This window comes from Vulpes lagopus, chromosome 2, assembly GCF_018345385.1.
Source record: "Vulpes lagopus strain Blue_001 chromosome 2, ASM1834538v1, whole genome shotgun sequence".
Classification (NCBI taxonomy): Eukaryota; Metazoa; Chordata; class Mammalia; order Carnivora; family Canidae; genus Vulpes; species Vulpes lagopus.
Window position 1 is genome coordinate 63,664,762 of NC_054825.1, and position 25,365 is coordinate 63,690,126.

Genomic DNA, 25,365 nt, shown 5'->3' on the forward strand with positions numbered 1-25,365 from the left:
TGATTTCATAGCTTGCTTGACTCTAATTCATTCTGATCTCAGCTCAACTTTTAGCTTACTTAGAGGAAAATCTAATTCATTATGTATCCCTAGCAGTTTATACATACTGAAATGCTTATTGAACGAAGTGAAACGGAATACTGACTTGAGCTGGACGTGTAATTGGGAAACCAAGTTAAGGACTGGATGCAGGGAACGAATGTGTTTCTAACTGCAAGCCTTTCCTTCACTGAGGTAGGTCTTCATACTCTGTTTCTCTGAATGAGGAAGTGTCAAAGAACTTTGTTTTCATAAACCTTGCTGGTATACCTGATTTTCCATAGCAGGGATGGATTAAGTGTTCACTGCTTCTCTGCCCTTGCTTGTGATCATAACCTTGCAAGCATTCTCCATGTGATATCCAAGATTTTTTACTGCCTTACTACCAATAACAGGCTGATCAGTGTATTTTAGACTCTTGTCATTGTAAACTCACATACAAGCTAATGTTTCCAGTGGAACATTTTTGTCTACAGATAGAAAATTGCAAGGGTTGAAACCTTTGAAAACGCAAGGATTAAGGCACTTGCCCCCCTGCACAATAGAAAGTCCACAAATTTTTGACTCCAAAATGTAACTACTAATTACTATGTTTCACAAGTTTTTTAAAGATTTATTTGAGAGAGAGCGCCGGAGGAGGGGCAGAGGGAGAGTCCTGAAGCAGAGCCGGAAGCCCCATGCAGAGCTCCATCCCAGGACTCTGAGACCATGACCTAGCCAACCCAAAATCAAGAGCAGGCTGCACAACTGACTGAGCCACCCAGGTGCCCCAAGTTAAGCCTCCTTTTGACTGGAAACCTTACTGATAAGTTGACTAACATTTTGTATGTTACATGTATTACATACTGTATTCTTTTTTTTTTTTTTAAGATTTTTATTTATTTATTCATTCATAAGAGACAGAGTGAGAGAGAGAGGCAGAGACACAGGCAGAGGGATAAGCAGGCTCCATGCAGGGAGCCTGATGTGGGAGTCGATCCTGGGACTCCAGGATCAGGCCCTGGGCTGAAGGCGGTGCTAAACCGCTGAGCCACATGGGCTGCCCCATACTGTATTCTTAAAGTGAAGGGAAAGAAAATGTTATTAAAATCATAAGGAAAATGCATTTACAGTACTGTTTTGAAAAAAGTTCACATGTATATAAGTGAACCTGTGCAGTTCAAACCTGTATTCAAGGGTAAGGGTTACTACAGAAATGATCACTTAGAGCAGCCATATTTTTTGATTTAAGGATAAAGATCAAAGGGGGACACACCAGTGGGCAGCTTTCTGCCAGACTATGTTTGTTAGAGAACACAAGGGGTGCGGGGTGGCGCAGTCAGTTAAGCATCTGACTTCAGCCCAGATGGTGCTCTCAGAGTCCTGGGACCAATCTCCGCCTGCCCCCTGCCCTGTAGACTCTGCATCTGGCATACAGTATGCTTGAGGTTCTCTTTCTCCTACTCTGCCAATCCCCACTCATATAATCTCAAGTAAAATCTTTAAGACTATAGTAGAACACACACTTTTCATGTTTTCAGTTATTCTCAACCACTTTAATATCAATATTATGAGAAGCCCCAATTACTATGAATGTTCTTGCTAAAAGAAGACAAATTATTGGGGTGCCTGGGTGACTTAGTTGGTTCAGCATCTGCCTTCAGCTCCGGTCATGATCTCAGGTCCTGGGATTAAGCCCTGCATCGGGTTCTGTGCTTTGGGGGGCAGGGGGGAGCCCACTTATCCCTCTGCCTCTGCCTGCAGCTCTGCCTGCTTGTGCACTCATGCATGTGCGTTCTCTTTCTGTCTCTGTTTCTCGCTTTGTCAAATAACAATAAAAATCTTTAAAAAGACAAAATATTAGCTTTTTTTTTTTTAACTGACAATTACTATATCTGTCTTGTAAGACATGTCTTGGAATACCTGTATGTAACTTAGGTCTACGGCTCAAGTGTTAGCCAGTTGGGGTAATTTAAGATGCTCATATGTAGTATTATTCCTGCCACATTATTTTCTCATATGTTAGGTTTACATGTAAACTTTAAAGAGCTATTCACTGTACTTGTTTCATATCTTGTAACTCCTCTGTTTTGTTACAACATTGCCAGCTGATGATAGGAATTCATGTTTCCAAAGGAAGTGTCAGAAGCAAAGAGGAAAAAATTCTGATAAAAGGAAGAGAAAGTGTGGAGTATAGCAGAGCAATGAGAAGAATGGGACCTGAGGAAAGCCTGCTAGATTTGGATTTTTGTATCCCTGGTCATGTAACAACAGTTTCAATAGAGAAGTTATGTGTGGAGGCTACTTGTATGGAGCCTGCTTCTCTCTTTGCCTGTGTCTCTGCCTCTCTCTGTGTGTGTCTCTCATGAATAAATAAATAAAATCTTAAAAAAAAAAATAGGTATGTGTGTGTGGGTATGGGGCTGAGGAACAAAAGAGCAATGATAACCAAAGATGAAGTAGTGGTAAGGGTGTGGTTTTTTTTTTGAGAGACTGAGGCACATGAATGATAGTACAGTTTTTGGGTTTGCTATTTATTTGTTTGTTTGTTTGTTTATTTATTTATTTATTTATTTTTGGGGGGTTTGCTTTTAAATGTAGGAAAGATTTGAGTTTGGTTGGAGGCAAAACAAAAAGTAGAGAAGAAAAACCAAAGATGTGCGGGAGACAAAAAGGCAAGAACTAGGATGGAGAGGATGTATGAAGACATCAGCCTTGGCATGTCATTTTCAGAGTCAAAGAATGAAGGACTAAAGTTCAGGAGGAGAAAGGGACATGAGAGGGGAGAGCTCCCAATGACCTTAGTCCCATTTCATAAGAAGTGGTGAGGTTTTTTTTCTGGAAGGTATAAGAGAAGAGGATGTAACTTTGAGATCCAGAAAGGTCTTTACAACTTCGTAAAAGCATGTATCTACATTAACAGAGATCTAGAAAGGATCTAGAAATTTAAAAGTGGTTTCATTGGGATCATTGCTTCAATTTGAAACTTCTTTAGGAACCAAATGGAGGTTCCACACAAATCTTAAAATAATTTGTTCTAACTCTCTGAAGAAAGTCCCTGGTATCTTGATAGGGATTGCATTAAACGTGTAAATTGCCCTGGGTAACATTGATATTTTCACAATATTAATTCTGCCAGAAAAGACCCCGAATAGCCAGGGGAATTTTAAAAAAGAAAACCATATCTGGGGGCATCACAATGCCAGATTTCAGGTTGTACTACAAAGCTGTGGTCATCAAGACAGTGTGGTACTGGCACAAAAACAGACACATAGATCAATGGAACAGAACAGAGAACCCAGAAGTGGACCCTGAACTTTATGGTCAACTAATATTCGATAAAGGAGGAAAGACTATCCATTGGAAGAAAGACTGTCTCTTCAATAAATGATGCTGGGAAAATTGGACATCCACATGCAGAAGAATGAAACTAGACCACTCTCTTGCACCATACACAAAGATAAACTCAAAATGGATGAAAGATCTAAATGTGAGACAAGATTCCATCAAAATCCTAGAGGAGAACACAGGCAACACCCTTTTTGAATTCAGCCACAGTAACTTCTTGCAAGATACATCCACGAAGGCAAAAGAAACAAAAGCAAAGGGCAGCCCCGGTGGCACAGCGGTTTAGCTCCGCCGCCTGCAGCCCAGGGCGTGATCCTGGAGACCCTGGATCAAGTCCCACGTCGGGCTCTCTGCATGGAGCCTGCTTCTCCCTCTGCCTGTGTCTCTGCCTCCCTCTCTCTCTCTCTCTTTGTGTCTCTATGAATAAATAAATAAAATCTTAAAAAAAAAAAAGTTTATATAAAAAAAAGAAACAAAAGCAAAAATGAACTATTGGGACTTCATCAAGATAAGAAGCTTTTGCACAGCAAAGGATACAGTCAACAAAACTAAAAGACAACCTACAGAATGGGAGAAGATATTTGCAAATGACATATCAGATAAAGGGCTAGTTTCCAAGATCTATAAAGAACTTCTTAAACTTAACACCAAAGAAACAAACAATCCAATCATGAAATGGGCAAAAGACATGAACAGAAATCTCACAGGAAGACATAGACATGGCCAACACACACATGAGAAAATGCTCTGCATCACTTGCCATCAGGGAAATACAAATCAAAACCACAATGAGATACCACCTCACACCAGTGAGAATGGGGAAAATAAGGCAGGAAACCACAAATGTTGGAGAGGATGCGGAGAAAAGGGAACCCTCTTACACTGTTGGTGGGAATGTGAACTGGTGCAGCCACTCTGGAAAACTGTGTGGGAGGTTCCTCAAAGAGTTAAAAATAGACCTGCCCTACGACCCAGCAATTGCACTGCTGGGGATTTACCCCAAAGATACAGATGCAATGAAATGCCAGGACACCTGCACCCCGATGTTTATAGCAGCAATGGCCACAATAGCCAAACTGTGCAAGGAGCCTCGGTGTCCACCGAAAGATGAATGGAGGGGATCCCTGGGTGGCGCAGCAGTTTGGCGCCTGCCTTTGGCCCAGGGTGTGATCCTGGAGACCCGGGATCGAGTCCCACATCGGGCTCCTGGTGCGTGGAGCCTGCTTCTCCCTCTCCCTGTGTCTCTGCCTCTCTCTCTCTCTCTCTCTCTGTGACTATCATAAATAAATTAAAAAAATTTTTAAAAAAAGATGAATGGATAAAGAAGATGTGGTTTATGTATACAATGGAATATTACTCAGCCATTAGAAATGACAAATACCCACCATTTGCTTCAACATGGATGGAACTGGAGGGTATTATGCTGAGTGAAGTAAGTCAATCGGAGAAGGACAAACATTCTATGTTCTCATTCATTTGGGGAATATAAATAATAGTGAAAGGGAATAGAAGGGAAGGGAGAAGAAATGTGTGGGAAATATCAGAAAGGGAGACAGAACATAAAGACTCCTAACTCTGGGAAACAAACTAGGGGTGGTGGAAGGGGAGGGCAGGGGGTGGGGGTGAATGGGTGATGGGCACTGGGAGGGGCACTTGACAGGATGAGCACTGGGTGTTATTCTGTATGTTGGTAAATTGAACACCAATAAAAAAAATAAATTTATTAAAAAAAAAAAAAGAACCAAATGGAGGGACTCCTGGGTGGCTCAGCAATTGAGCATCTACATGATCCCAGGGTCCAGGGATAGAGTTCCAGACCTAATCACCTTCCAAAAGCCCCACCTCCTACTATGTTATCTTAGGAGTTAGGTTTTCTACAGATGGATTAGGCTGGGGTGAGGGGGTGGAGATGGGGGCATAGTGACAGGAGTATAAACAGTCCACTGCCGAAGGCATATGAATGCTGTTTTATCTTTGAATTTTTTCCTATAAATCTAAAACTTCTGATACTTTACAAGTGTATTTTTTTAAGATTTTATTTATTTATTCATGAGAGACAGAGAGAGAGAGAGAGAGAGAGAGAGGCAGAGACACAGGCAGAGGGAGAAGCAGGCTTCATGCAGGGAGCCCAACACGGGACTCAATCCCGGATCTCCAAGATCAGGCTCTGGGCTGAAGGCAGCGCTAAACCGCTGAGCCACCCGGGCCGCCCCTACAAGTGTATTTAAAGAACAAAGGAAGGTCACATGGGCTAGGTAGCTCACCCCAAGTGAGAACTGGGGTTAGGCAGCCCAGGTGGCTCAGCGGTTTAGTGCTGCCTTGTACCCAGAGCGAGATCCTGGAGATGGGGGATCTAGTCCCATGTCAGGTTCCCTGCATGGAGCCTGCTTCTCCCCTGCCTGTGTCTCTGCCTCTCTCTCTCTCTCTCTCTCTCTCTCTCCTCTCTGTGTTCCTCATGAATGAATAAATCTTAAAAAAAAAAAAAAAAAAAAGAGAAAAGAAAAAAAAGAACTGGGGTTAAGAATCAAAGTCATCTGAATCTAAGTCATTTTCACCAATGAGGACCTTCCACCACTACCCATGGAAGGTAGGTGTGTATCTGGTTGGTGGAGGTACAGGATGAGAGTGGCTAATAAGGCCTTAAAATCAAGTAATTCAGGAAGAACAGGGCAATATGAAGCAGGTGAGTGCTATGGACATGAGCAGAAAACATTTCAAGATGCAGAATCAACTGATGGGGGAATCAGGTACCAAACAACCAGGCATAGGGATGCAAAAGCTGCCCAAATAGCTGGTGGTCAGGACAGAGGCAGAAGACTGGGAACAAAGAGCCAGAGATTACATTGATATTTTAGGACACACAAGATTAGAATCTAGAATTAGAGTAATAGTTACCGGGAATAAAAATAATTGTACCTTTTGAGTTAAGTACTATACTTTTAATCTTCCTTGCCCTGGGAGCCTTAAAATGTGGCTAGGCCTAAATTCACAGGTGGGTGGGAGCTAGAAAAACTGGCTGGAATTACTGAAGCAAAGGAGTGGGGAGCCAGTAGTTCCTGATGCCTGCCTTCTATCTTTTGAAAGTCTTGTAGGTCAGGCTTATGCTATCCTTTTTTTTTTTTTTTTTTTAATATTTATTTATTTGAGAGAGAGAAGCAGAGAGGGGAAGAAGGAGAGAAACTTTAGTAGAATCTGCACTCAGCACAGAGCGTGATGTGGACCTTGATTTAAAAACCCAGAGATCATGACCTGAGCCTAAAGAGTTAGACGCTTACCTGCCTGGGCCACCCAGGTGCCCCAGTCTTCATCTAGTCTTAACTTTTCCCTTTTCTGCTTCATAGCCTAGTTTCCTTTATACATCCTTTGATAATAAATGGCCTCCCATACATATCATTATTTAGATCTTTCAGTGAGCTGTTTAGGATTCTTCCCCACCCACTCAAACATCACTCTTGCCCAGTGTCTTATTCTCTGAAACACTAAATATTAGCATATGTAAATTCAACTAGTTAACCGATAACATAGTGCTTTGCCTCTGTCTCTAGAATTGGGCCAATCTTAAAGAATTAAGATGGTTTCTACGACCATGCAGACCATGCTGCATGGACTGCCCCATCCCCGCCTCCTGCAGCTACTCGCTACAGTGAGCTCTCCCAGGTCAAGGACCGTATTTCATTCATTTCTATCTTTATTATCTTAAGTGCTGGCACCTAATAGTCCCTCCATAAAATTATTTTTTCAATTTGAATAAAGCCATGACCACCCTACTAAAATCGCTGGTCTTGGGACACCTGGGTGGCTCAGTGGTTGAGCATCTGCCTTCGACTCAGGGTGTAATCCTGGGATCGAGTCCCACATCAGGCTCCCTGCATGGAGCCTGCTTCTCCCTCTGCCTGTGTCTCTGCCTCTCTCTGTCTCTCATGAATAAATAAATAAAATCTTAAAAATAAAATTGCTGGCCTCCCACATTCTGTCTTCTCTGTTTAGTTTTTGTCCATTGCGTACAGTTATGGATTGAATTGTGTCCCCCTTCTCCATCCCCAAAAGATGCATCAGTCCTTCTGACCCCCAGTACCTGTGAATGAGACCTTAATTAGAAATAGGGTCTTTGGAGATGATCATGTGAAGATGAGGTCATTAGGGTGGGCCCTAACCCAACATGACTGAGTCCTTATAAAAGCGTGAAATTTAGACACAGATACATATGCACACAGGAAGAATGCCATGGGAAGATGAAGACTGAAATTGGGGTGAGCAGCAGAATCCAATGAATGCCAAAGACTGTTAGCAAACCACTAGGATGTAGGAGAGAGGCCTGGAAGAGAGTCTCCCTCCCAGCTTCCAGAAGGAACGAACACTGCCAACACTTTGATCTGACATTTTGCACCTCCAGATCATACAGCACATTACAGTTTAAGCCGTAGTTTGTGGTACCTTATTACGGCAGCCCCAGCAAATAAATACTCGCCCTCTTTACCTTCTACCTTTATAATTGTCTCCCTGATTAGAATGATTTTAACAAAGGTCTGTTGGTGCAGAATTCTCTTGGTCTCAGCTTCTCCTTGATGATAAGAATATTACTTTTCTTCTGGTATAAGGAGGACATCTTTCATATAGGATTTTCGTTTCCTGCTTTTAAGAAAAATGAAAATTAGGGTATTTTTTTTCCCCTCTTGTATTTGCTGTTTTTCAAGTCCTCTGAACTCCATGCCAAAGCAGCATACCCTCCGGTGTATGCCCTGAACTCCTTCATCAGCATTTCCCAACAGTCCCAAGAGGTATTATCTGAGGGTGAGAAAGCAGTGGTTACCCCCTTACACAAGGCATGAAGAAATTATAAGGGGTAGAATTCAGGCCTTCTAAATCTCAGTCCAGTGTCTTTTTGTTTTACTGGTCATAGCTGCCCCATTTTTCCTCTTAATGTCTGGATAAAGAATGAGTGGGACCCCGAAACATGAAAGAGACGTGACTGTAGAATTGGAAGGAACAGAGAATTCTGTGGGTCTTTGTACTCTGTAGCCATTACTTATGGCCTCTCTGAGGGGATTGTGGGAGGTGAACAAGGAAGGATAGGCTTGAGTTTCAGGTAAGGACTGGTACCAAGTGCTCCCCACCCCCCACAGCAATGGTCTTCCTTTACATACATGTACAGGACACACACACACACACACAACCAAGGGGCCAGCCTTGAGACATGGTCTAGATAGAAACCATCCCAGATTGCCAGAACAGGCAGTTAGGAGTTCAAAGAAATGAGAAAGAAGAGAACACTAAAAAGAGGCTGGAATAAAACAAATATGAGATTAGTCAACCAGGAGTGAAAGTGTGGGTGGGTGCCGAGCAGGTGGAGGGTGAAGAGAGTATGAGGACTGGGTGGAAAGACCACATTTTGTGCTTGATGTGCAAGGATAATGGTCAGCAAGATTGAATGCTAGCTACTTCTGAGACTCCTTTGACACTGCCTTTTCTTTCAAGATTTTGAAAGATAGAGTGAGCATGAGTTGGGGGTGGGGGACAGGGAGAGGGAGAGGGAGTAGACTGGGGCTTAGCAGGCAGCCCAACTAGGGGTTCCATCCCAGGACCCCGAGATCATGACCAGAGTATAAGGCAGATGCTTAGCCGACTGAGCCACTCAGGCGTCCCCCACCTTTGACCTTTGGATACAGAATTAATTTTTTTTTTGATATAGAATTAATTTGCAGTACGGGCTTTTCCACAAAAGTCTCCCACAATTTTCAGGTAGCCTCCAGAGAGCTTTTAGTGGCATCATGAAACTGATAATCACTAGGGCAAACGGGTGTAAGAAGAGGACTGAGGCAGAAGAGTAGTGGTACCTCTGCAAAACATAGGCCTAGGAGAGGTGGGCGCCTGGGCTACCCCCGGGGGCATCTTGTTTTAAAAAACGATACCCAGGCACCTGTCTAGGTGTTCAGGATGACCTTGGTGATCTTCTGGGGCAGATTACTGGTCCTCACTGCTCAGCTCCCAGCCCACTGCTACTAAACGGACTCTCCTGGAGTTCTAGGTTGTTCTATGAAGCCTAGACTTCGAGGAAGCCTAAACTTCGAGGAAGCCTCCTCCCAGATCCTTTCCCTAGAAGTGCTCGGACGGGGGGCACCTGGGTGGCTCAGGGGTTGAGTGTCTGCCTCTGGCCGAGGTTGCGATGCCGGGGTCCTGGGATGAGTCCCGCATCAGGCTCTTTGCAGGAAGCCTGCTTCTCCCTCTGCCTAGGTCTCTGCCTCTCTCGGATTCTCATGAACAAATAAATACAATCTTAAAAAAAAAAAAGAAAGAAGAAAAAAGAAAAATGCTTGGAAGGATAGGAAAAGAGCTAGAGACTGTTTACCTGGACACACGCAGTGACACCCAGTATCGCCGCCCCTCTCGGTGGCCGGGGCGTTCTGCACGGTCCGGACCCGCTTAGGGGAGAGGGGCGACCGCGGGGCGACGCGTCCCCGGGGCGGGGCGGGGCGGGCGGGCGGGCTTCTGGGAGGAGGCGGCGGCCGCGCAGTCTGGCAGGCCGGGGATGCTCGCAGCCGGAGCGAGCCCGGAGCAGCCGCGGTGGCAGCGCAGGAGCGCAGCCTCCTCCCGCTCCCACAATGCACAGGGCGGCGGCGGCGGCGGCGGCGGCGGCATCGGCGGCATCGGCGGCCGCGCAGGGGGCTGCGGCGGCGGCGACCCCGAGGACCCCGAGCACGCGGAGCGCGTGCACCTGCTGGCGGCGAGCCCGGGCGTGAAGGGCAGGGCCCCGCGCGCCGCCCGCGCCTGAGGCGCCCGGCCCCGCCCCGCCCCGCCCCGCCCCGCCCGGCCCGGCCCCGCTCGCTGCCGCCGGCTGCCGGGGCGCTTCCTAGTCGGCGCGGGCGGCCGCCCAGGCGAGGTGCGGCCTCCGCTCGGGCGGGGGGCTCGCGCCGGGCCCCGCCATGGCCGCGTCCGAGCTCTACACAAAGGTGAGGGGGCCGCGGGCCGGCGGGCGGGGCGGCTGCACCCCCGCGCGCCCCGCGCCCCAGGCCCCCGGGCCCTGCCGCGCAGCCGCCTTCCCCTCGGGCGCGGGGCGCGGGGCGGGGGGCGCGGGGCGGGGGGCGGCCGAGGGCGCCGGGGTGGCGAGGGCCCTGCCGGCCCGCCGGCTTGGGAGGAATCCTGGCTGCGGGCGGGGCTGCGTCGGCGACATCAGATGGGCCCTCCCGCGGGGACGGCGCTCAACATAAGGTCTGGCGCTGGTCTGCGGCGCCGTCCGCCCCGCCGCCTCCCCGCCGGCCTGCAGTCCTGGCCTCGCGCGCGCCGAGTCTCACCTTGAGCGGCTTCGGGGGCGCACGGGCGGGGGGTCGGCTCCCTCGTCCCCGGGAGCTCGCTACCTGCGTGCAACCCCTAGAGCCCTGCTGGGCTCCGTGCCTCCAGCATCCGCCGGGGCGAGCCTCCTCCTTGAGGATTCCGTTCCCGGGAAGCGTCCTTTCTCTCCTGTACCGACGTCAGTGTTTTCTGAATGGCATATTTTGGAGAACCGTCCCTTTGAAGACCTCCGAAAACGTGTCTCCGGCAGCGTTGTGATGCTTTGTGAACGTGTTGTAGCCATGGCATTTTATTATACTGTAACTCCAGCGTACGTAGGTGTTTTGCCAACTATTAATTTCCTTTCATTCCACTTAACAGAATTGGCTTAGCTCTTCAAGTGCGTATGGGCAGCAGAATCTCCATTTAGGATCTTAAGAATCATGGTTTCCAAATGTGACCCTAAATTGCTGCATGGTTGGACCATGCATGGTCAGAGAAAAAGATATGGATTTCTAGCCCAGGTGCCTTTTTTTCCCTTACTGTGTGACCTTGGGCAAGTCACTTAACTTCTTCTTTAGTTGTCTCATATCTGCAAGTGGAGTTAATTATACCCGCTCTGCATCTCTTACAAGGCTGTTTGTTGTGAGGATCAAATCTAGGAATAGATGGGAAAGCTTTTGTAACCTGTGAATTTCTCAAGAAATAGGTATATGATTAGTTTATCCAACCATTAGAAGAGGAGTTTGCATATAACATTCTCAAGGACCCCTTTCTTTCCAGCCATAGATTTAAAGACTGCACTGTTAGAATTTCTCTTTAAACCAGGTAATTTTCTTAGGCGTTGTTGGTCTCTAATATATGAATGAATGCACTTGGAAACTGATTTGGTTACTCTATTAATAAACATTGATAGAGGGATCCCTGGGTGGCGCAGTGGTTTGGCGCCTGCCTTTCGCCCAGGGCGCGATCCTGGAGACCCGGGATCGAATCCCACATCGGGCTCCCGGTGCATGGAGCCTGCTTCTCCCTCTGCCTATGTCTCTGCATCTCTCTCTCTCTCTCTCTCTCTCTCTGTGTGACTATCATAAATAAATAAAAATTTAAAAATAAATAAATAAATAAATAAACATTGATAGAGTGTTAACTCTGTGCCAGGCACTGCTCTAACTCATTTAATCCTCATAATGAACACGTGGAGTAGGTACTCTGAGAAACATTTTCCCATGATGAGATACAGATCTGTAAACATTCTTTACTTACTTTGTATAGCCCTCCACTCTTCACTGTGCAGCTTGAGGAGTCCATCCCTGAGCTGCCTAATTGTAGGCTGCTTAACTAAAGACTGGATGATAAATTGCTCTTGGTCTGGGTCAGCTTTTTTTCCTCCCAAGATAATTTTTATTTTTTTATTTTTATTATTTTAATTTTTATTTATTTATGATAGTCAAAGAGAGAGAGAGAGAGAGAGAGGCAGAGACACAGGCAGAGGGAGAAGCAGGCTCCATGCACCAGGAGCCCGACGTGGGATTCGATCCCAGGTCTCCAGGATCGCGCCCTGGGCCAAAGGCAGGCGCCAAACCGCTGCACCACCCAGGGATCCCTAATTTTTTTTTTTTTTAGAAAAAACTTTAAAAATATTGTGATTTTTAAATTGCAGGGTTTTGGGTTTTGTTCATAGCTTCATCATGTATTCTTAAAATTCACCTTCTGTCATTGTGAAAACAGACTAGTTTAGACATCAAGAGTGAGTTGAGCTTAAATTGCCTTCTAAATATATATATATATTTTTAAATTATTTATTTTTGATAGTCATACAGAGAGAGAGAGAGAGGCAGAGACACAGGCAGAGGGAGAAGCAGGCTCCATGCACCGGGAGCCCGACGTGGGATTCGATCCTGGGTCTCCAGGATCGCGCCCTGGGCCAAAGGCAGGCGCCAAACCGCTGCGCCACCCAGGGATCCCCTTCTAAATATATTTATGTCTAAGTGTAATCTGGTCACTTGGCTAGTTGCTGACTGATTCTTTTTGTCAATGGGCCTTAGCCTAATGGTGGGCCAAAATATTTATTGAACAACCTCCCAGGTACAGGTATTGTGCTTAATATTGAGAGGTTCTCTCTCTCTCTCTCTCTCTCTGTCTCTTTTAAAGATTTATTTATTTATTCATGAGAGACAGAGAGAGAGGGAGAGACAGGCTCTTCGCAGGAGCCTGATGCAGGACTTGATCCCGGAACCCCAGGATCACGCCCTGAGCCAAAGGCAGACACGCTCAACTTTGAGCCACCCAGGTGTACCAATATTGAGAGGTTCTAACAATGAACAAGACACCGTAGCCCTTTCCCTCAAAGGGCTCACAGTCTGTTTCTTATAATCTTGACCTACTTTAAATATCTAGGAGCATAAATAACCTGTTGTTACCTCCACAGCAGGCAGACAGCTGGTGTGGTATTTATAAGTAGAAATTAGGAAATGGGTCGGGACATGGGGAAGGTTGGAATGATTCTAGAGATAAAAGCTTGGGTAGTGATTATTAGAGGAAGAGGGAAATCATTAGAAATTAAAACATTGGATAAACAGAAGAATTTTTTCCTCACAGAGGATTACAGGGAAGGAAATTCTGGAGTAGATTACAAGGAAAGATGTGTTAGTGACATGTCATAATTATGGTATTAAACAAAGTGGTTAAATCTGAAAAGTGCCCTTTAAAAAAATGTCATTCAGAGTTTAAAGGCAGATTTTGATGTGTGATGTAGATCAGCTTCCATTAGGGTGAAATGAAAGAGACCCTTCAGTTTATTCTTTGTATCTAAAATGATAATGGTTTTGTCACAGAAATTTACCAGGGCTGCCATTTTGTAAGGTTTTCCCACAATATAAACATTTTAAGTGGAATAGCTAGGTTCCTAGGATATAACATTTCTGGAAACTAACATTTTGGTTGAAATATGTTTGTTGGTTTTAAAAATAAAGGCTTTGTTGAGATGTAATTTACATACCATGTCATTCCCAATTTAAAGTTTACAATTCAGTGGTTTTTAGTATATTCACAGAGTTGTGGGTCAATTTGTTTTTAGAGCCACCTGGCTTGTGGCCAAAAAGAATTGAAGATGGCTATGATATCTCATTGCTTCTGATTTTGAAAATATTTGCTAGTCTTGACTTGCCAGTGGATATGTGAATCATAATGTCACCATAGATGCTTTCAGTAACTTCAAAGGATTCAGCATTTGTGGAGCAGAGTTTATTAATTAGGCCTAGATGGATCACCAGCAGCAATAAAATCGCATGGTAGTCCTCACATGAGCTTCCCAAAGGCAGAGAACACTGTAAATGCTGTAGAATGGTCAAGGTTCCCTGAAGTTGTTTAATTAAGAGTCCCATTGTGTATCAGGATGCTGAGTTTTGTAACTATAAAAAACTTCTAAAACCCCTGCTCAAGAAGCCATGTAAACTTTCTTAGGTGAGACAGCAATTTAGGCCAATAGGTGATATGTCTGTAATCTTCCTTTCCTACTGTATTCCTTCCTACCTACTGAAGCCATATGGCCTAGATTCTTTTTCCGGGATAGTTCCTGTTTTTTGTTCTATGCCTCTTCCCCTTTACCATCAATCCTGGAAATTATAACATTTTGGTGTTGAAATTACATTTTTCAGACTACTTTCAACATCTGAAAGCAGGACGGAAACCTCATCCCTGATCATGTGCCTTATTTGGGGTTTAGCAAGTATATTTGATTTCCACAAGTATCCTGTCACATCTTTTCCATCTATATTTCCTCCTGATGTCCTGAACAGTCTGTCTCCTGTAAATAATGGTCTGGGATGATTAGTCTACTTGCAGGAATGAAGCAGGGTATAAAGAAGTGGTTAAACAAGTAAGCACATTTTCAGGCATGTTGAACAGGATGAGTAATAGAGCGGGGAGCTGGGAGCCGAGGGAAGCCAAAGAAACTGTTGCAGGAAACAAAATGGTGAAATGATGCAGGTCAGGGAGACTGAGGCACAAGCAGATGATGTGGGAAAGAGGACAAACTCAAGAGACAGGTCTCTGTGATAGATTAGATATAGGATGGGATGGAGAGGGAACAGTGTAAGTTAACAGCAGTAGCTCTAGCTTTGGAAACTGTAAGTTAATTCCCATTATATCATGAATTTACAGACTCTGTGGAACTGGTAAGCTACTCAGAAATACTTCTTCAGACTGCTTGAGCAAAGCGGAAAGCTCATGATTTCCTCTTGAAATTTGTTAACTGTTTCTTGAAGTGTGAATGTCTGGTGTATTGCCCAGTGGCTAAAAGAGTACAAAGAGGTTCCAATTTTAATGAGGGTTGCCACTGCCAGATTTACAGTTAAAACAATTTAAATCTTCATGGTGCTTTTAGCTGTTCAAAGTAGGGGAACTCTGGAGCAGGGTCTGTGAGTGGGGTTCCTGGATTTAACTGCAACGTCCAAACGGTTGGACACAGGAAGTATGGGAGAGGAGAAGTAAACCCTCTTACCTTACATCTTATCTCAGAAGGTAATTTAGCTTGTTTTTAACTTTATAATGGATTTTGCCTCCATTGGAAGAATCTAGAGGCACATTACCCATTGGGAGGATAGACTTTGATCTATTGTCTCTACTTCAGGCAATTCCTAGTGAAGTATAAGGAATTGTCAGAAGTAGAAACTCCTGGAAGATCTATGGAATAAGGCCTGACCCTGGGTAAAAACATCATGTGGGCAACCACACTCCTCCCATTTCATCCCCTACTGGCATGTCTTCTCACAGCGTCTTCTCAGACTTTTTGCATTTGTCTCCCTGGGGAGTTTCTCTTCTTTCCTTCTAGCTCCATCTCTCTCTCTCTAATCGACTTAAGTAAAATTTATATGTAAAAAAAATTCACTCATCTTAAGTATACAGTTTAATGAGTTTTGACAAATACATTCTGTCATGTAATTACTACCACAAACAAGATATAGAACATTTTCATCGTCCTCAGGAGTTCTTCGTGCTAAGCTTCTTCTCTTCTGCAGTTTATTTTTTGTAGCTAAAATGATAATTTAAAAAATAAATGCCAGTTTACTAGAGTTGTGCTTGCCCACTGGGACAGCAGGAAGAGTTGTTTGTTTTCAAAATGTATAGTATGGTTTCACTTTAGCCCAAGCAATAGAGATACTTGATATAGAGGACTGAGCTGGGGTGTTTCTCCTGTGGATTTCTTCTTTTCTGTTTTTGTTTTTTAAGATTTTATTTTTTTGTTCACGAGAGACACACAGAGAGTTAGAGACTTAGGCAGAGGGAGAAGCAGGCTCCCTGTGGGTAGCCTGATGCAGAACTGGATTCCATGACCCCGGGATCATGACCTGAGCCAAATGCAGATGCTCAACCACTGAGCCACCCAGGTGTCCCCTGTTTTTTTTTTTTTTTTTTTTAAGATTTTATTTATCTGAGAGAGAGAGAACGAGAGGGGGAAGGGTAGAGGGGGGAAGCAGACCCCCTTCCTTGTCCCCACTGAGCAGAGAGCTCCATGTGGGGCTATATCCCAGGATCTTGGGATCATAATGGAAGCTGAAGGCAGCAGCTTAACTGTCTGAGCCACCATGTGCCCCTCCTGTGGAGTTTCATTCACAGTAGGAGGTGAGAGTAGATGGCAGAGGAATTTAGGTGGTTTATTTAATTTTTCCTTCACATTACCCTTTACCTTTGTTGACGCTGTCTGCTTTTGATACCTTGAGTCCTTAGGTCCTTAGTGCGTTAAAGTGCCCTTTGATCAATTTTGCTTTTTTTTTTTTTTTTTTTTAAAGATTTTATTCATTTATTCTTGAGAGACACAGAGAAAGAGACAAACATAGGCAGAGAGAGAAGCAGGTTCCCTTGGTGGGGAGCCCGATGCGGGACTGGATCCCATGACCCCAGGATCATTACCTGAGCCAAAGGCAGATGCTCAACCACTGAGCCACCCAGACATCCCTCAATTTTGCTTTTTTTTTTTTTTTAAGATTTTATTTATTTATTCATGAGAGACAGAGAGAGAGGCAGAGACATAGGCAGAGGGAGAAGCAGGCTTTATGCAGAGAGCCTGATGTGGGACTCAATCTGGGGCTCTAGGATCATGCCCTGAGCCGAAGGCAGATGCTTAACCACTGAGCCACCCTGGCGTCACTCAATTTTGCTTTTTAACAGTTGTCCTGTTCCATCTACCTTGGTTGTAATGTCAGTCTGGGTTTGTGGTAATACCAGATTTTGAAATTGCAGAAATATCCCTGGCTTCTTCATGCCTTGGACCTTCTCCATTTCGCTTCTAAGCCCTCCTCAGATGGAAGTCCCCTAAACCAGTAGCTATCAGCATTAAACATCTCCTTGTACAACAGAGGCTTTTTGCCAATTGTAGAACTTAGGGATGGTGTGATGATGTTTTGGTTTCAAAATAATGGCTCCAAACTTGGTTGTAATTAAGGGAGAAGTACATTATCCCCTTCTAAGTGTTCATGAGGACCATCTGTCTACATCCTTTGGCCTGATGTGCTGTTGTAGCCAAAAACATGAGCACAATGCTGAACTGGAGAGAGATTGGATGCTGAAAAGACAAGTTTTATCTCCCTGTAGTCACTCATACAAAACCTTGCATTTTCCAGTGGCCAGCCTCTCGTCTGCTGTCCTGCCCGCTGTTCCCTTGCGGGCTATTCCACACCAGCTGCCTCATGGCAGACAGCCTCTCCTTTGCTATCCTGCCTCCACCTCCCTTGCAGTGTAGTCAGTAAACTATCTCCTTTAAAAACTAAACAAAACAAAACAAAAAACAACTTGCATTTTCCTGGCCAGGAATCCTGTATGTGTGGTTGGGGTTTCTACTTCTTGATAAAAATGCACTGAAACTAGAGGAATTTCAGACTGGGAGAAATAAAATGATTGTGGCAGTTAAGCAGATAGTAAAGAAGATAGAAAGGACTCTAATTTAGAAAGGTGAAGGTGGAAAATGGTGAAGTATTTAACATCAAGAATAACAGAAGTGTGTAATATCAAATCTCAGTTTAGTAGGGGTACTTGTTAGATCTTGGCATGAATGTGTCATTTAAAATGAATTTCTAGGGATCCTTGGGTGGCGCAGCGGTTTGGCGCCTGCCTTTGGCCCAGGGCGCGATCCTGGAGACCCAGGATCGAATCCCACATCGGGCTCCCGGTGCATGGAGCCTGCTTCTCCCTCTGCCTGTGTCTCTGCCTCTCTGTCTCTCTCTCTCTCTCTGTGTGTGTGACTAATAAATAAATAAAAAATAAAAAATAAATAAAAAAAATCATCCTTTAAAAAAAATAAAATGAATTTCTACTTTAAACATTACGTATTTACATTTATAAAACTTATTACCTCAAGTTATGATGACAGCTAAGATGTACTGTAAATAAAAAGGGTCTGGATAATTCATGCACCATGGTTCTGAGATACCGACTTAACAAAGATCTCTTTGACAGTGTTAAACAGTTTGCCAGCCAGAGCTGTTTTTGTTGGAGGTTACAGAAACACAACTCAAAACTAAAAAGGATTTTATTTGCCCCTGTGACCTGAATGTCCAGGTTTATGGATTCAAGGCTAGAATGTGGTCTCTGAGGCTGTCACTGGCTCTCATGTCAGATTGTGTTGTCTGCCATTGGTTTCGTCCACATGACAGCTCTTTTCATGGTGAAAAAGATGGTCAGTGGCACCTGCAGACCACATGATCTTCTAGCTCTGGGCCTGGAGGAAGAGAGTCTGGTAAAAGAATTCTGGTTGCCCTTCCTATGGGTCACGTGCCCTCTCCTTTCACTGTGCTGTGTAGGCAGTCAAGTCATGCTCATCTCAGAGACCAGGCAGACGCAGAACATCATGATTGATAGTTCTCAGACCTGGTGGGGTGGCTGAAAGCTGTTGCTGATTGGAAAGAATAGTCAATATCCACCATGAATGAGTTACCCAAAGTGACAAAGCGATTGAATTCCTCCTCTCCTCTTCTGATCTTTAAGCAGAAGAATGGGATGATTTTTGCATGATCAGAAGGTTATTGGATATATTTCCCTTAGAGAATCATTTTGAATTAAAAAAATAAAAAAAAGAGCCGTGGAGAATCCATTTAAGCAAATGTTACTGAAATCATATCAGAGATTGAAGATTTGAAAAATATTTTTCATTTAGTCTTAATCAGGGGGTTATGAACCCTATGTCACCTTTCCTTTGGAACTTTTTTGGCTGTATTTCCCTAGTGCTTTATTTCCCCTCATTTTCTTCATATTTTTGCTTGAATATATTATTCTCTTCCCCCATTTTCATTATAAGTTATAAAATTTATTATTCCTGTTTGATTCATTTCCAGTTCTCTTTTTTCCTGCTCTCTTGCCTTCCACCTGTCATCTACTTCTTGACACTCTTACTGCTTTATTTCATCTACTCACCCTAATGCTCTTTTGTGCTTTATTATAACCAAATATACTCGTATGCACACACACCTAAAGTGCGATAAAATAAATTCTTATTAAGTGAATTGTTACTCAGTGATGACTTAGAGTGAGGAGGGAACTTCATTTCCTCAGATCCTTGTACTTATGCTGTGTTACCATTCCCTGAATTCGACATCACAATAGGAAGTAATTTCTCATGAGTTTACATAAATTATTTTCTGTGTAGGGGGGGTATTTATATGTTTTAAGCAAGTAAACATTTTTGTGTTAGACTACTTTTTAGTCTAGACTAGACTAATTAGAACTTAATTTTTCATTTTACCATACTGGAGTATAAACAGCAAGGTGACCAGCTATTTCTTTAAGGATCTGACCTCACTTTACAACATTTTTGTGGCAATACTTAAAAAACTTTTACCCAGAATTGGTCTCTGCATGCTCACACTGAGAAAAACCTCACTTCTAGTTTGACAAGCATCATGCTCACACAGGAAGCAGAAGTCCCAGAGATGTTTTTCACAAAATCAGGACATACATATTTTGATGAGGAATTTGGTTCAAAACCTGGATTAATCATCTATCAATTCAGAATATATTACATAGATCTCTCTCTCTCTATATATATGTATCTTATTATAGAAGTGAAAAGTTAAAACCACTAGAGTTAATATTATATTATATTATATATATATATTTTAAAGATTTTATTTATTTATTCATGAGAGACACACAGAGAGAGAGAGAGGCTGAGACACAGGCAGAGGGAGAAGCAGGCTCCATGCAAGGAGCCTGATGTGGGACTTGATCCTGGGTCCCCAGGATCACACCCTGGGCTGCAGGCGGTGCAAAACTGCTTTGCCACCAGGGCTGCCCCTAATATTATATTTTAACCCACTCTTCCTGTTTATACTAATTTTTTTCATCTTAGACCAAGATTTCTCAACTTCTACACTATTGCCATAGTGCAGATAGATAATCCTTGCTTTCTGTGGGCTTGTCCTGTGTATTGTAGGATTTTTAGCCAAATCCCTAACCTTTATCTGCTAGATCCAGTAATATCCCTTATCCCCACACCAATCATAGTGTCTACAGACATTGCCAAATATCCCCTGGGGGGCCAAATCCCTCTCCCCTCTGTCCCCACTTGAGAACCTCTGCCCTAGACCTTAAGGCTTAGACTAGGGTAAGAAAAAGTGGGAGAGTTAAAAACAGACAGAAATTTATTGGAAAAACTTTTAAAAAATAACTTTTAAGTAATTTTTTTTCTGTTTATAGAAATTATACATCTTAAACAATTTGGAAAATACAGAAACATATAAAGAAAGAAAATTAAAAATAAACTAATACTACCCAGAGATAATAACTCTTAATTATAGTTCACTTCCTTAAGTTTCTCATTTATATTCATATGGTAATTTTTATGATTTTTAAAACTTAATATGTATTGCGAGAATATATATTCATTCATTCATTCATTCATTCATGAGAGACAGAGAGAGAGAGGCAGAGACACAGGCAGAGAGAGGAGCAGGCTCCATGCAGGGAGCCCGATGTGGGACTTGATCCTGGGACTCCGGGAGCACGCCCTGAGCCAAAGGCGGATGCTCAACCGTTGAGCCACCCAGGCATCCCAATTAATTTAATTTAATTTATTAATTTTTTAAAGAAGATTTTATTTATTCATTTGAGAAACAGAGAATGAGCAGGGGGAAGGGCGGAGGGAGAAGGGGATTCCCATTGAGCAGGGAGCCCAATGCTAAAAGCAGATGCTTAAGCAACTGAGCCACTCAGGTGCCCCTGTGAGAATTTTTATGTTATTAAATATAAACTTTTTATATTATTTTCAGTGTCTAGATAATAATCCATCATCTGGATCTTCCACTTACTGCTGGGCATTTTCACTATTATAAGATAGGTAGTATGGTGAACGTCTTTGAACATAAATCTTTGAATTAGTCAATTTTACATTCCAAGTCTCCCTGAGAAGTGTTGTCATTTGCATTGATGCAGGGTAGGGTATTCACATTTATTTTATTTTAAAAATAGCATTTTAAAATGTACATTGCTTCAGGGCTACAATGACCAGATGTCCCGCGTATGTGAGATGCTTTCTGCCATCCAGTGCCTTTATTTTGTTTTGAGAAATCCTCTTAGATAGAAATATATGAATTTGTTTCAAAAACCTAGCCTTTTGAAAATCTAAACTATTTCCTTTTCCTGACCATTTTCCTCATTGTTACTTATTCATTGTTTCTCCTTGATTTTTGGGGGAATGTGGGCCAGACAGAATTATTGAATTAGAAAGAATTAAACAAACGAACAAACCATAAAGCTATTGTTTTAAGAGTATAAATAGTATAATTTTAATTTAAAAATCACCTGATGTAGTACCTGGGTGGCTCAGTAAGTTAAGGGTCTGCCTTTGGTCCAGGTCATGATCCCAGGATCCGCATAGGGCTCCCTGCTCAGTGGGGACTCCTTCTACCCCTCCCCATGCTCATGCTTGTTTGTGTGCAGTCTCTCTCTGAAATAAATAAAATCTTAAAAAAAGGAATTTCACACACAAAATAGAAAATTACCTAAAAATATGTTATCATTTTATTATAGACAAGATATCCTCCTAATTAGAAGAAATTACTGTTTGTCCAGAGTGGTCAGAGTTTGTTTTCAGTGGTTAGTCAAGAACCTGAGAGACCTTCAGCATCAATTACCTGCTTTAAAACAAGTAGAATGGAGCAAAATATACCCCATGTTAAAGATAGCATCCTGGAATGGAATCTTTATGGCACTCAGAAGGTATTTGGAGGTTTGTGAGGCCTGTGGGTCATTGCTGTGTACAGCAGCCTTGCTGGAGGACTAAGTAGCCACAAATGTTGAAAGTTGATTGTGTGGAAACTTAGATATTGAAGCCATAGGAAACCGAGTAGAAGCCCTAGCCTCATTGGAAGTTTCTTTGCTTTCTTCCTCCATGAAACCTTGATTTTTACCTTCTTTAGTTGTCATTTTTTTTCTTCTAAAAACCAGGACTTGTTTAGTTGTCATTTGTTTTCTTCTAAAAACCGGGCCTCCATAAATGCATGACTTCATGGCAGTATAATGATCAAATAGTAACGGTTAATATTTACTGAGGTCTTACTATGGACTAGACACTATTCCAAGAACTTGGTTACAGCTCTTTCCTTCCTCGGCTTTCACCTCTCTGAGTGCCTGAAAGAGAGGCAATGTATCACAGCAGTGAAGCATGGACTCTGGTTTGAATCCTGGATTCACTATTGACTTTCTGTGTGAACTTGACCAAACTACTTAACTTCCCTGTGCCTCAATTTCCTCATTTTTTTTTTAATTTCCTCATTTTTTAATGGGGAAAATAATACCTACCTCAAGTGGTTTTAATAATAATTAATTTTTTTAATATAGATAAAAATGCTTAGAATGGCAACTGATACGTAATACAGCTTAACTGTTGGCTCTTATTATTGTTGCTATTAGGTTGTAGCTATCATTCTCCTTTCTCTCTGGCTATTTTGTCTTCTTCATAAGCTTAGCCACCTACTATAACTTCCTGGATATTGGCGCTCCTAGGCTCTGTCCTTAACCTACACTCCCTCTCACTGTGGCTTGATCCGCTGCTGAAGAGTTAGGTATGAACCTGTGCTGATGACTTCCAAATCCCTGTTTGTAACCTATTTGCTGTCCTTGCAAAAAAGCTGCCTATGGACATCTTTATAGGTACCTCAAACCTGGCATATTCAACATTGAACTTGTCATCTCTCCCCTTCCTCTTCATTCCACTTTACCCTACTTCTTTGTGTCTTACTTTCCTAGCTATAGGATGGGATAATAGTAATAGCGACTTCATTGAGTTAAGAGGATTAAGTGACATAGTTAATGCATAGCACTTCGCTTAATGCCTGATACATATTTGAGAAATCTTAGCCACTGTAATTGTTATTATTTGTGTTCTCTGTCTGGTAAACGGCGTCAACATCCATCCATCCACCCAAACTCAAAACTTAGAAATTATTTTGATTTACTCCTCTTTAAGCCTACCACCACAATCACTTACCATTTCTTGGTACTATCCTTACTTTGTTTGAACTCTTATTATTTCTTGGACCCTGTAACAGCATCCTAAGCAATTTTTGGCCTTACCTCCTATAATCTGTTTTTTGTTCTGCCACCAGAGTGATCTTTATGTAATGAACGTATCTGATCACGCCACTCTCTGACTTGAAATTCCTCAGTGATTCTCTATAGGATATTGTCTTGAGAATAAATATGTTAGTGTGGTGCTTTCCAAACTTTGGTGTCCTTCTGAAATCGCCTAGAAATGTTGTTAAAATGGAGATTCTAATGTAGGTCTGTGGTGGGGCCCCAAGACTTTCTAACAATTCCTAGGTGACGCTGGTGCTGCTGGATTGAGGACCACACCTTGAGTAGTGAGGCCATGATACACTGGGCTTTTCCTGATCTACGTTCACCCTGGGCCTGCCTCTTATCTCATTTTCCTTCCTTGCATTCAGATCTTTGGTTTAAGTCAAGAGCTCTCCAGGTTGCCTTCTTCCTGCTTTGCAGCATTCCCCTTGCCTGGCTTTCTCCACTGTTCATGAATTATGTCTTTCAGATCTTAGTCTGTCTAAGATATTCCTGTGTGTTCTTATAGAACACTTTGTCCACATCTGTCCTGACACAACAGTGCATTGCAGGTGGTTATCTCCCCAGCAGAGGGGAAGTATCACATTTGTTTTGTTTTAATAACAACTTTATTGAGATATCATTTACGTGCATTACAATTCATTCATTTAAAGTATGTAATTCAGTGGTTTTCATGTTTTTTTGACCTAGCATCTAGACTAGTATTTAGTACATAATAAGTAACACCTCCATGACTGACTGAATGAATGAACTAGGTGGTGTTAAAGTACCATTGGAAAATTTTCTCCAGATCTTCCTCTGTATATCTGTAATTTTTGGCTTTAACATTTCAGCATTCAGATTATCTTACTGTTTGTCAGTAGTTCTTCATGAGCTTTCTTCTTTCATCTCCCTTTTTGGTACCAGGATGGGAACCATTTTATTCTTCTCTGGTCAGCTTTAATGCATCATTATAGATCACTTTCCTGAATTCTCCAGTGCTTCCAGTTCTCTTTTTCAACTTAGGCTGTAATGAGCAGTGTTAACCCTAAACACAGATCTTAACATGCTGCTCTCCAGCTGAAAAACCTCTGGCTGGTCCCCAGTCCCTCCTCCTCTGTTCTATTTATCTACTGTGGAATCATCTCATTCCTTATCTTGACATTTAAGACTCTTGATCTTTTTCTAGCCCTATTCTCTTGGCTTGATCTTTCACAACGTGGGTTTCTCAGACTTTTTATGTAGCAACCATCTGGAATGCTTTTTAAAATGTAAATTCCTGAGGGGGCCTGGGTGGCTTAGTCAATTAAATGTTGGAGTCTTGATTTCTGATCATGTCATGATCTCAAGGTTGTGGGATCAAGCCCTGTGTCAGGCTTTACGCTCAGTGGAGAGTCTTCTTGAGTTTCTCTCTCTCTTTCCCTTTCCACTCTGCCCCCTTCCATCCCTGTTCTCTCTTTCTCTCTCTCTCTCGAATAATAAATAAATTTTAAAGAAAAATGTTAATTCCTGAGTCTTGCTTCCAGAGACTCTGAGTTAGTAGGTTTGAGAGCCCCAGGAATCCGTATTTTTAACCAATCCTGTAAGGAATTCTGATGCAGGTGGCCTGTGGAATTCTGCTCTGGGACATAGAACCAACCTTGCTACTTGAGCCTGTGTTCCAACTTTACTTGACTTTGGACTTTTTGTCGACCATATTTCCCTCCTACCAGAATCCCCACCTAATAAATGCTCAGCAAATGGTAGCTGACTTGAGCTCTTTGTTCAGTGGTGGTGGTAGGGGGGAGTCTTTTTAAAATTCTAAGACAGTTTTAGTATAGATACATTGTGGGCCATTTTCCCCCTGGCTATCCTTAATGTTTCACTTTTAATAGAATATGTGAGAAAACCTGGCACATGGAAGTGACCTAGTAAATCTTTTTTGCTATTTTTAAAGGCAACTGGAAAAACTGCCCCTTATATTAAAACTAAATTGAGAATCTTCTATGGTGAAAGATGTTCCATTACCTTTACTAATAATAGATGTGAAATAGTATAAGAAATGACTTGCAAAATTACTTTGGGAACTATTTTCCTTTCAAAAAAATCGTTAAAAAATCTATAAGAATAATAAATATTCAGTGTGCAGATCCTTGGAAAATTCAGAAATACAAAAGATTGCATGTAATCTCACTGTCCTCACATATT

The 25,365-nt window shown here is 42.7% G+C and overlaps 1 protein-coding gene across 7 annotated transcripts in view; it reads left to right on the top strand.

The window, feature by feature from the left end:
• Positions 1-10,027: 10,027 nt before the first annotated feature.
• MYO5A (myosin VA) overlaps positions 10,028-25,365 on the top strand; it is a 198,999-nt gene continuing 183,661 nt past the window's right edge. For 3 of the 7 annotated variants that reach the window (XM_041743416.1, XM_041743417.1, XM_041743419.1), the window contains exon 1: positions 10,029-10,313. In XM_041743416.1, the coding sequence (XP_041599350.1) occupies positions 10,287-10,313 (27 nt within the window). In that variant the 5' untranslated portion in view covers positions 10,029-10,286. Of the gene's footprint in view, positions 10,314-25,365 lie in introns of all 7 variants that reach the window. The other 4 variants (XM_041743414.1, XM_041743415.1, XM_041743420.1 and 1 more) reach the window with 2 other exon arrangements.